The 12599-nt window shown below is 38.3% G+C and overlaps 1 protein-coding gene across 1 annotated transcript; it reads right to left on the bottom strand.

Moving 5' to 3' along the window:
- Window positions 1-2012: 2012 nt before the first annotated feature.
- On the bottom strand, window positions 2013-7976 carry LOC127423325 (clarin-3-like). Its single transcript, XM_051667523.1, has 3 exons — window positions 7638-7976; window positions 5730-5915; window positions 2013-2962 (listed from the first exon to the last, which is right to left on the bottom strand). The coding sequence occupies exons 1-3, from the start codon at window positions 7870-7872 to the stop codon at window positions 2691-2693; spliced, it is 693 nt and encodes a 230-aa protein (XP_051523483.1). The 5' UTR covers window positions 7873-7976; the 3' UTR covers window positions 2013-2690.
- Between the last annotated feature and the right edge of the window lie 4623 nt (window positions 7977-12599).

Raw genomic sequence — 12599 nt, 5'->3', positions numbered from 1 at the left:
AAGTATGTATTTGACCTATTAAAACAGCCTGACAAAAAGTATAGAATAAAGATGATGCTGGAGTTGATGGGGGTGACAGCAGCTGATAGTTGTGTAAGATAGGTTACGTCAAAAAGTCTAATGTGGATGAGGTTATACATGTTGAATCAGGTTAAGTTCAGAGCTAGGCTGAGTTTGACTGCGGCGTCAGCTCAGATTTCTAATGATTTGGAGGAGGAGAGTTTAGTCAGAATTCCCTGAAATGCACTTTACATGTACAGTATTTGACTTTCTAAGAAGAGATATTATGTGCTATTATATTTCTAAGCGATCAGACTTTCTTAATAAAAGGAACAATTATCTGATACATCATTTATATGATTTTTAAGTTCTTGTAGAGAAGTTAAAAACAAATAAATGACATTTATAAAACATTATAAACATTTGGGAATGTTTTTCTTGAATACTGTTTTAAGTTCACCATACATGACTGTATTAATGTCATTCCATTTAATAAGAAAATATCAAACTAAGTTACATTTATTTTTGCCTGGTGGCAGTGTTATTATCGTTAACTAAAACAAAAACTAAATGAAAATATTTTCATTAACTGAAACAAATACAAAAACTGAAATGATTGGGGGAAAAAACTTAAACTAAACTAAAATATTTTTTCATAACTCCAAAACTAACTAAAATAACATAAATATGACACTGAATGTTTTTTAGGTTTTGATACACAGTAGGGTGAATATGGGCACAGTGGGACACTTTTGGATATGTTACATGTTGTGGCACTTTTAATTATGATCCAAATGCAACATTACCTGTCATCATACCTTTATACAAAGGGATGTCTCCTAGCTTAGTCAAAAACAAAAATAAAGAAATAGTCAATACTGGGAAGAAGAACCTCTGATGACCCCCTTTTGAACAAATACCAGATTTTTTTCTGGCAGTACTGGTAAAGTGGGACAGAGGAATATTGTTCCATAAATAAATAATTAAATAAATAAATGAATCTGTGCAGAAATAAACAAAACAAAAAATTAGTGACTGAGTACATCTGACAGCTTAATTGTCTGTTGTGATTGACCTTTGCCCTTTTGCTGAACTAATGCGAGTAAAACCTTGTATTGCACACAGAGGGCAGCAGTGAGCTGAATTTTTAGCAGAAATATAAACACACCCCTGGTGCTCCCTGCTGGCTGAAGCCCAGCACACGCCTTGGAAGTCTTATCTAATAATGACATCATAAATTCACCAAGCCCAGGGTCCAAAAGCTCAGCTCATGCTGTAAATTCTGGAAAATGACGTCACATTATGACTCACAATGACCTGTCAGCTCTTATTTCATAATTTATCCATGTAGTTTATTGATAGTTTAGATTTGATCAGTCAATTAATTTAATATTTCATGTTGTAGACCTTCCCAATTATTTCTAAAATACTTCAGAAACTTAAATAACACGCACACACACACACACACACACACACACACACACATATATATATATATATATATATATATACTGTAAACACACACACACACACACACACACACACACACATATATATATATATATATATATATATATATACTGTATACACACACACACACACACACACACACACACATATATATATATATATATATATACTGTAAACACACACACACACACACACACACACACATATATATATATATATATATATATATATATATATATATATATACTGTAAACACACACACACACACACACACACACACACATATATATATATATATATATATATATATATATACTGTATACACACACACACACACACACACACACACATTGGCATTCTAAAAGATTTATTATTGTAATAAATAATTAAGGCAATATTTACAAATTATTTGTAGCATGTACGAATTAACACAATTCAAATATATTTAACAGTTTATTATAAAAAACAGACATATATTTTCTGTTAATAAAAAAATTATGCATAAGCAGCAAGACTAAATATTTATGGCAAAAAAAGTCCAGAAGCATTAAGAGAAGGAACATGATATCTTAATAACCAGTTATGCATCATTTATATGATTTTAAGGTCTTATTAAAGACAGATAAATTATATTTATGAAGCATCTTTAAAAGAATTTGGAGCTTGTATATTCTCCACACAAGGTCTGCATGAGTGTCATTGCATTAGATAACAAAATATTTCACCAAGTAGTGTTTATCTTAAAGCAAAGCATTTCATTAAAAAAAAAAAAAAACAACTTTCTAAGGTTAAAGTTATAAAACAGTAGATATACTGTCCAAAATGAAGACAAAAATTCTTTGGACACTTTCTGGTCATCATATGTTAATGGAACATGTCCATCATGTAAACTTGAGGGGAAGTGACTTCATACATCCATTAAAAATAACCAGTTGTTTCAAAGTAAAAAAAAAAGAAAGTTCTAGCATTATTTGTTTGCAGCTGCCACTTGGTTTGATATTTCGTTATGTAATGCAATGACAGTCAGTGTGAGTTTAAGTGTCCAAATACTTTTTGGGGCCACTGAAACTACTACAACTCTGTGGCCATAGTTAAATTCTATTTCAGTTCAGATTATTGCTGCAAATCACTTTGCAGTTAATGTGGCAGTATCAAAATAATGAACTTAACTTGAAGTTGAGCAGGATTGGAATTGATGGCTGTGAGTTTGTGATGCAGTGTTAGAACATCATGATATCTTGCGGTGTATCCTCTGTGGGTTTCTCCTGCACTTTGCGGCGTGTCTGTGCGGTGTGGACGTACAGAAAGACCACCAGGATGGCGATCATGTTGGCGCAGATGTACGGTATCAGAAGGAAGAATCCCACCAGCAGTTCAGTCTTCTCTTGCCTTAACCTTACGTTTTCCGCTTTGGCAAACACAAGCGCCTGGAACATCTGAACCGGGTACACGTTCAGCACATACAGGATCAGTGCTAGGGTCGCCACACATGCTGGACATGGGAAGAGACAGATAGAGCAGGGGAGGGTACACAGTTCACTATGAAATAGATATATTATTGAAATAAAGAGGAGTGCAAAAGACCACACTGGAACTCTGACATTTTTTTTTTTTTTTTATTTAAATAGGGAAATAAACCAAGATTTTAGGATTTTTAAAAATGTAAATTTAAGGTTATTTAAGTTATGATGTAAAATAAAGAAGACGTGTAAGATATGTAAGATTCTGATCTATTTCTTGGTCAAATGTAAGCAAATTTGACCATGTTAACTCTTTTGTACAAAGCTTCATATTTCCTGGCTTTTATTGAAGCTCACAAGATGCTCTTTGGATCATCAGCAAATAGGGGACAGTTTTCTCAGAATTCATGTTAATTTTCAGTTGAACTTTTCACTCCAGTTTTTATGCTGATAATATCAGTTGTGATATTTGTTTTAAATGGCAACATATTGCTAAATATATTTTCAAAAGTGGTCTCAGACTTTTGGACTCCACCATATAATAGCAGAAGACTACAGTAAAATCTATGTGATTCAAATGTCTTATTATTGGGCTTTTCCACTGCACGGTACAGCTCGACTCGACTCGAATCTGCTCGCTTTTTTGGGGTTTTCCACTGTGGATAGTACCTGGTACCTGATACTTTTTTAGTACCACCTCGGTCATGGTTCCAAGCGAGCCGAGCCGATACTAAATGTGACGTCAAAACCCTGCAGATCACTGATTGGTCAAAGAGAATCGTCACTACCAGCGTCACTGGATATGGGACATCAACCCGCTAGTTTTAAAGTTAGCAACAGCGACAGCAATATCATTTGTTCACGCGACTTTCAAATTGTACAAAGAAATGGCTGTGTGCAAAACCACGGCGTGGTCAATAATCGAGGTGCAGACGTTCCTCTCGTTAGCGACTAATGAAATGACGCGAAACGAAAAAGTCTTTCAGGAAGTGTCTCAGCTGTTGGCCGCACACGGCTACCACCGGACTTACCAACAATGTAGGGAAAAGTTAAAAAAAACTTAAAAGTGACTACAGAACATCAAAGACCACAACAGCCGGAGTAGTTGAAACAGAAGAAAGTGGAAGTGGTTCGACCAAATGGATGCTATCTATGGCAATAGACTGGTGAGCAATGGGAGGGAGAGTGCCCTGGACTCGGCGTTGTTGGAGTTCACGATGAGGATAGTACGTTTTGTTACGTTAACTCTATATTCTGCTTGAAAGCTTCACTTTATTTAGTTGACCAGCTACTGGAAATCTTGCTTCTAAAACAACCAGGCCAATTTAACTGTTACACTTGTGTAAAATCACCATGCAACAACTGCTTAATGCAGCACAATGAGCTAGCAGCTAACAGCTAGCGGTGGTGTTATTGTTTATGGTCAGTAATGTTTGTGTCGCGTTTAAGATGATGTCACGGCAGTACAGGTGGCGCAACTGTGACGATCAGCCTATAATCCCACCCACGTTGAGTCGACACTAAAGCAAGCTCAGAAAAGTAAAGCGAGCAGAGTCGAGTCGAGTCGAACCGTAACGTGCAGTGGAAAAATGCCATTAGTTCCTGATGTGTGTGTGATTGTCAGGCTTATTATAGTTTTAAAAATGTTATTTTGTCAAATTATTATTATTATTGTTATTATTTTTCAATTTAGTTTAGTTTTCTTTGGTTTCCACTTTATAGTTTAGTTTTAGTTTTTTTCAGTGTTTTCTAATTTCATTTTATTTCTTATTCTAGTTTCAGGATTTTTAGCGGGTCAAAGTTATTGTATTACTGTAACATTTATTTATTTTGTTACATTTGATAATGGATTTCCATAAGGCCCAAAAAAATTTACTTGGGGAGGAGGAGGGTCCCCTGGTGTTTTCTGAAGGAATTTACAGACAGTAGATCCTCATTTTTACCTCTCAGTAATGGCAAGATATAACTCTTCTTTGATTTATGATTGTTGGTACACCTAAATTACTAACATAAAATCATCTTCAATCTTAGAACTAAACCATTGCTAGAGGTTAAGTAATATGCACATGGTTAATATGCAGGTTGTTTTGCCGGTATTTATCTAACACTACATGTTAGAAGTGGAAGTCGTCATAGTTAAATAAATGTGAATGGTGGTGAATGGGGGACCACAGCAAATAAAACATTTGCTTACCCCTTTGCCCCAACAGCAAAAGAAAAAATCAACGTTTGCACTTTCACAGCTTTGCAAAAGAAGGTAAAAATAGCGCTGGATAACAGCAGTAAGAAGAGAGAAAAAGGCCAAATTTTGGGTCGGTGTAAGGGGACCCCCCCAAGAGCTCTAACTCAATTTGAACACTGGTTAGGAAATGGGGTTAAGTTATGAAAATTTATTTTAGTTCAGTTTCATTTTTTTTCCAATTATGTTTTTATTTTTATTCAACAACGTTTCAATTTAGTTATTGTCATTGACAATTATAACACACGCGTGTGTGTGTGTGTGTGTGTGTGTGTGCATGTGTGCTCAGGTTTGGCTATATTTTTGCAAGGCCCAACCTCACAAGTTTATGATTTATCAAAAATGACCGCATTGACATAGTAAACCTCACTAGTAAAAAATGGCTCATTATTCAGCCTAATCATGTTTATCTTTAAATAATGTGCTTAAATTCCTGTGAAGGTCAGGTTTACGGTTAGGGGATAGAAAATATCACTTGCCAGCCATGAAATCAATGGAGTCTATCAATATAGCGAAACAAACGTGGGTGTGTGTGTATGCGTGTGTGTCTGTTTTCTTACCACTGAGTCCACTGCATGCGTACAGCCCTATTGGTCCCATATAGGTCTGATATGGATTACTGAAGCTGTTATACAGAGTGACAAGAATACTGCCTGCAGACCCCAAAAGAGCCACTACCAACAGGGCCACAACCAGACCATGCAGGATAATTGGAGCTCCACCTACTGATATGAGACGCTGAAACACTAAGAACCAGAGAGAGAGAGAGAGAGAGAGAGAGAGAGAGAGAGAGAGAGAGAATAGGCATGTATTGTGACAGATGAGTAAAAAGTGCACATTTGCATAACCCATGACAATTCCAGCAACATAATTTCTTGTGTGATTTTGACTGAATGGCAGCCCAAGTTCCTGAAAAAGGTCACCGTAAGTTGACCATTTTCAGCTTGTTAGCTATTTCAGTGGCTATTTCATTACCTTTTATTGTGCTTATTGGTGTTAATTTTGTATACGGTGTCCTCAAAATGTATTTGAACATTTAAGCAACACTTAAACATGTCTGACTGTCACTGCACAAGAAAACAAAATATCAAGCCATAAGTGGCATGTGCAAACAAATGCTGCTAGAGCTTTTCTCAGAAATAACTTCTCTTTTCTGAGCCATTTTTGCAATGACTTTTAATCAACTGATCTCAACAGGGATTTTAGTAGATACACTAAAATAAAAAAATATATTTATCAATTTAATTTTGTAAAACATTGCACAGTTCAATTTGATGGAATTTAATGAAATTGAATGCGTAAATCTTAAAAATAGGCTAAAATACGTTTTTGAGTGTATATGTTGTCAGTTCACCTTAAGTTCACACAGGTGTACTAGCAGAGTAACCACACATGGGAAAATCGATGTTGTTTCCAAGAGTTCCGGTACCCTAGGATCTGATTTTTGCATTGGCTCCAGCATGTTAACCTTCCCCTGTGGTGCGACCGGAATGTGTTGTGTGAGCTGGGTTTGGATCTCGTGTTAAAACCAGGAAGTGTGTTTGCATAATCAGTGACGAGCATGATGCAGAAGTTGCATTTTTCCTTTTCAACATTACTGTACATTTTTACTCCACTGATGGTTATGTTTAGGTTTGGGGTTTGGGATGGGGGGGTTCAGTTTTTAAAATACGCATTCCTCTTCACTGTGTTACAGCCTGTACAGCTGAAAACAACTCGTTTGACAACTCGCTTTTGGTGCCCCCCTGTGGACTTTAAACACGGAAAATGGAGCTCACACACACCCATAAGCCCAACAACGCTTACCACTTTGGCCACTGGTGGCAGTGTTTCGAATTTCGGTAAGCACAGACCGATTTTAGCTAAAGAAAAGTCAACCCACTGTTTTCAGTTTCACTGTGAGATCAGTCTGGTCATTCAATACATTATCTATGAACATGTGCCACTAACATTTGACAACCATAAAGTGTGCAAATGCCATTTGTTTTCCTTTTGAACAGTATATCTATTATTTGATCATTTAAAACAATATAACATTTTGCAGTGCAAACTTCATTTTCTGAAATATTTTGCATTTAAAATGTGCTCACGTTAGCTTTTTTCTTTCTTTCTTTTTTTACTGCCACTTGACAGAATACTGTATCTGTTGTTGTATCATTGCAAACAGACCATTTTTAGGGGGTAATGCCACTATTTTGTTTTCTAATGCAACGACATTCATACATTTTTAAGTGTGGCTTACGTATTTAAATCGTTTTTAGGGCCACTGTTTACATAATTCATTGAAATCTACAGTAAATCCAAAAATGCCTTTGACGTTTTAAACTTGAATTTAAATTATTGTAATTTGTCTGATATGATTCCTGAGAGACCACAGCATGAATTCACAGTTTAAGATGTAAAACTGCACAATCCAGCATGACAAAAATCGAAATGATTTTATCTGAAGCCAAACATATACAACTTACCTTGAACAGATTCTCCAAATTGATCAAACCTCGGGCAGGAATTTTTTTCCTCAGTGCCATTAAAAAGACGGATTTTGAGCTTGGCAGTCCCATTGAATAAATCACTTGTAATGGGTGAGCAGCTGAGAGTGGATTCAGCCCAATTTGTAGACATCCCATAACCCAAAACAGCCACACCGGCTGCACTTACAAATGCACTTGACAAGAAATGCAGTAGCTTTTCTGTGGACGGCATTGTCTCTGTATAACTGGGGGTTTTAGGTTCTTTGCTGTGAAGTTTTCCAAAATATTTTCCACACAAAATGATCTTCAGCTCGTCACACAGAACAACACATGTGATTCCAAATGTTTGCGGCTGGGAAAAGGAAGAACTTGCGATGGGGTGAAGGGTTGGTGGGTGGTAGAGTAATAAATGATGCTGATATAGGTTGCACTTTGTTACTGATCTAAAGCCAGTTTCAGTTGTACTCCTGTAAAGGCAAAGGTTTGTAGTTGGGTGGGGGAAACTGATCACAGATGAGCTCATATAATGACACTCATCACCAGGAGGGCAGTAAAGTCATAAAGCAATAATCTCTGCAGTCACGGACAGCTGCTCATGTTGTCATGGCATTTATATTAGAGTCCAAAATATCAAATGTGAACGACGTGTATTTGATCAGCAAGAAATCAACCAGTGACAGCAGAGAGCTCTGGTTTTACTGTTTGATAAAGTTAGGGAATAACATTTATGAGCTTTAGAGTAATTAATATGACAATACCAATTCTAATGTTCATATCTAAGTCCACATTTTACAACAATAGTAAAGTCATTAAAACTATGAAATATAAACTATGATGGGAATTATGTAGACACCAAAAATATTAAACAAATCAGTAACAATTTACAGTAAAGTTCTATTTGTTATCATTAGTTAGTGCATTAGGTACCATGAACTTATCAAAGGAATATTCCAGGTTCAATCCAAGTTAAGCTCAATCGACAGCATTTGTGGCATCATGTTGATTACCACAAAAATAATAAATAAAAAAATAAAAAAGAAGCAAACATCAAGGTTATGGTGAGGCACTTACAATGGAAGTGAATGGGGCCAATTTTTGGAAAGTTAAAACACAGAAATGTGAAGCTTATTATTTTATAAAAGCACTTACATGAATTCTTCTGTTAAAACTTCTGCATTATTTGATCTGTAAAATTGCTTAAATCGTCATTTTTACAGTCGTTTTAGGGTTTAAGTGTTTACAGCATTATGCCATCATGGCAGCGAAGCGGTAAAATTGGATATAACTTTACACAGACAATGTTAGCAAGCGATTTTATCAGACTAAAATCAAGTTAACATGCATATTGTACATGTACATCATGATGGCGCCCCGGATGGCTGCCTCGGTGTGGAGCGCTCCTATTGTTTTGTTGTTTTTGTTTGTTTGTCCTGTGTTTAGTAATCTTTTTCCAGTCAGAGACGAACTACTGAACATTCGACAGCTTATACCAGACAGTCTTTTTCCGGTTTTTGAATATTCAGACATTTTGCTAGACATTTTAGTTGGAGGCGCAGCTTTGTTGTTCAGGAGATGCAGGCGAGGAAGACGAGCCAGTGTGCTGGTCAAACTCCGTCTGCGGGGCTTTTGAACAACACTGCCGAGCATTCATCTAGTGAATCTCCGCTCTCTTCCTAACAAAAAGGACGAACAACATCTCCTCACCCGCACAAACAAGGACTTTTCAACCTCTGCTTCCTTGTGCTTCCTTGTGCTTCACAGACACCTGGCTGAGTGAAGCCATTCCGGACAGCGCGTTACATCTGCCGGGCTTTCAGCTGTTCAGAGCGGATCGCATCGCGGAGTTAATGGGGAAAACGAGAGGCGGTGGAACATGCTTTTACATCAATGAAAGTTGGTGTACAGATGTAACAACGTTAAAGAGGATGTGCTAAATTGGAAGCGATCTTTATTAACTGTAAGCTGTTCTACTTGCCGCGGGAGTTTTCCTAGTTTATTCTGGTGAGTGTGTATATCGCGCCAAACACGTGTTTGAATGCGGCGCTGCAACAGCTGGCTGATCAAATCAGACACAGAACAACAATACCCGGACTCAATTATTATTATTCTTGGGGATTTTAAAAAAGAAAATATCACACGTGAACTGCCCAAATACAAACAGCACATTACATGCCCCCACCAGAGATAGGAACATACTGGATCATTGCTACACAACAATAAAGGATGCATATCGCTCTGTCCCTAGAGCAGCTTTGGGACTCTCTGATCACTGTCTGGTTCATCTTCTTCCAACCTACAGGCAGAAATTAAAATCAACCAAGCCAGTAGTAAGGACTGTAAAGAGATGGACCAATGAAGCAGAGGGGGAACTACAAGCCTGCTTCGATTGCACAGATTGGAGTGTTTTTGAGGCTGCAGCCACAGACCTGGACGAGCTCACATATACTGTTACATCATATATCAGTTTATGTGAGGATATGTGCATTCCTACTAGGACTTATTTAAAGTTCAACAATGACAAACCGTGGTTTACAGCAGAGCACAGGCAGCTTCGTCAGGCCAAAGAGGATGCTTACAGGGATTGGGATAAAGTCTTGTACAATCAGGCCAGGAACACACTGAACAAGGAAATCAGAGTGGCTAAAAGAAGATACTCCGAGAAGCTGAAAAACAAGTTTTCACCTAACGACCCTGCATCAGTGTGGAGTGGCATGAAACAACTTACGAATTACAGGACTCCTGCCCCCAACCCTGTGGTGGACCAACAACTGGCTGACAACCTGAATGTGTTCTACTGCAGATTTGAAAGGCCCAATCTCACACCCCACACCCACTCTGACCTTCACTTCACACAAACACCAACACCTCCTGCAACCCCCCCTCCTCCCCCCTCCTGCTACTCAACCTGCACTTAAGATCTGTGAAGATGATGTGAGCCGCGTCTTTCGGAAATAAAAGACGAGGAAAGCTTCAGGCCCAGATGGCGTCTCACCAGCATGTCTTCGATCCTGTGCTAACCATCTGGCCCCCATCTTCACACAGATCTTCAATAGATCACTGGAGCAGTGTGAAGTCCCATGCTGCTTCAAACGCTCATTAAAAATCATTATTCCTGTCCTAAAGAAACCAAAAATCACAGGACTTAATGACTACAGACCTGTCACCCTGATGTCTGTGGTCATGAAATAATTTGAGAGACTGGTGTTGGCCCACCTGAAGAACATCACTGGACCCTTACTAGATCCCCTTCAATTTGCTTATCGAGCAAACAGGTCTGTGGATGATGCAGTCAACATGGGATTGCATCATATCCTACAACATCTGGACAGACCAGAGACATATGCAAGGATCCTTTTTGTGGACTTCAGTTCGGCTTTCAACACCATCATCCCAGCTATACTCCAGAATAAATTACACCAGCTCTCTGTTCCCACGTCTATCTGTCAGTGGATTACCAGCTTTCTGACAGACAGGCAGCAGCTTGTGAGACAGGGGAACTCACTTCCAGCACCTGTACAATCAGCACTGGTGTCCCCCAGGGATAGGGGCTCTCCCCACTACTCTTCTCCCTCTACACCAATGACTGCATCGCCAAGGGCCCCTCTGTCAAGCTCCTGAAGTTTGCAGATGACGCCACTGTCATCGGCCTCATCCGAGATGACGATGAGTCTGCATACAGAAGGGAGGTTGAACAGCTGGCTGTCTGGTGCAGTCAAAACAACCTTGAGCTGAACATGCTCAAAACGGTGGAGATGATTGTGGACTTTAGGAGGAACACCCCAACACTGACCCCCCTCACCATTCTAAACAGCACTGTGGCAGCAGTGGAGTCAATCAGGTTCCTGGGCACTACCATCTCACATGACCTGAAGTGGGAGACACACATTGACTCCATTGTGAAAAAGGCCCAGCAGAGGTTGTACTTCCTTCGACAGCTGAGGAAATTCAACCTGCCACAGGCACTGCTGATACAGTTTTACTCAGCGGTCACTGAGTCTGTCCTCTGCACTTCAATAACTGTCTGGTTTGGTTCAGCTACAAAATCAGACATCAGAAGACTACAAAGGACAGTTCGGAATGCTGAGAGGATTATTGGTTGCCCCTTGCCCCCCCCCCCCTTCAAAAATTATACACTTCCAGAGTGAGGAAAAAGGCTGGAAAAATCACTCTGGACCCCACTCACCCTGCCCATTACCTTTTTGAACTGTTGCCTTTTGGCTGACGCTTCAGAGCACTGATCACCAGAACCGTCAGGCACAGGAACAGTTTTTTCCCTCAGGCTATCCATGAACAGTTAAATTGCCCCATTGAGCAATAACTATGTGCAATACATAGTTTATTCTTTTTTTATATTTATCCAACACATCCAACCTCTTCTGCCATTTCATTCCTCTGAAAAAAAAAACAAAAAAAACATTTGCACTGTACATAACAGATTTGTATTTGCACTGTACATAACAGATAACAGATTTGTATTAGATTGCACTACGTATGTGTATGTGTGTATGTATGTATGTGTGTGTCTGTGTGTGTATGTACGTATGTGTATAACTATTTTTTATTTTTTATTATTATCTATGTCTTGCTGCTGTTTTTGTATTGTTGTACACTGGAAGCTCCTGACACCAAGACAAATTCCTTGTATGTGTAAGCATACTTGGCAATAAAGCTGATACTGATTCTGATTCTGATATTGTTTACTTTTGAAAAAGTGAGAATTTTAACATTTAAGGATTGCCCCCATTCACTTCCATTGTAAGTGCCTCACTGTAACCCAGATTTGAAAGAAAATGACGGACGAGTCGAAATAAATTTTTGTGGTAATCAATATTATGCCACAAATGCTTTCGATTGAGCTTAACTTGTACTGAACCCAGAATATTCCTGTATCAATATTTTTGTACAGCATTTATTAATCTTGTTTAATGCTAATTTAAGAAAATACAGTTGTTTATTGTT

The sequence above is a fragment of the Myxocyprinus asiaticus genome, chromosome 32, assembly GCF_019703515.2.
Source record: "Myxocyprinus asiaticus isolate MX2 ecotype Aquarium Trade chromosome 32, UBuf_Myxa_2, whole genome shotgun sequence".
Taxonomy (NCBI): Eukaryota; Metazoa; Chordata; class Actinopteri; order Cypriniformes; family Catostomidae; genus Myxocyprinus; species Myxocyprinus asiaticus.
The sequence above is the reverse complement of the archived record's forward strand: the minus strand, read 5'-3'. Positions and strand labels throughout refer to the sequence as shown.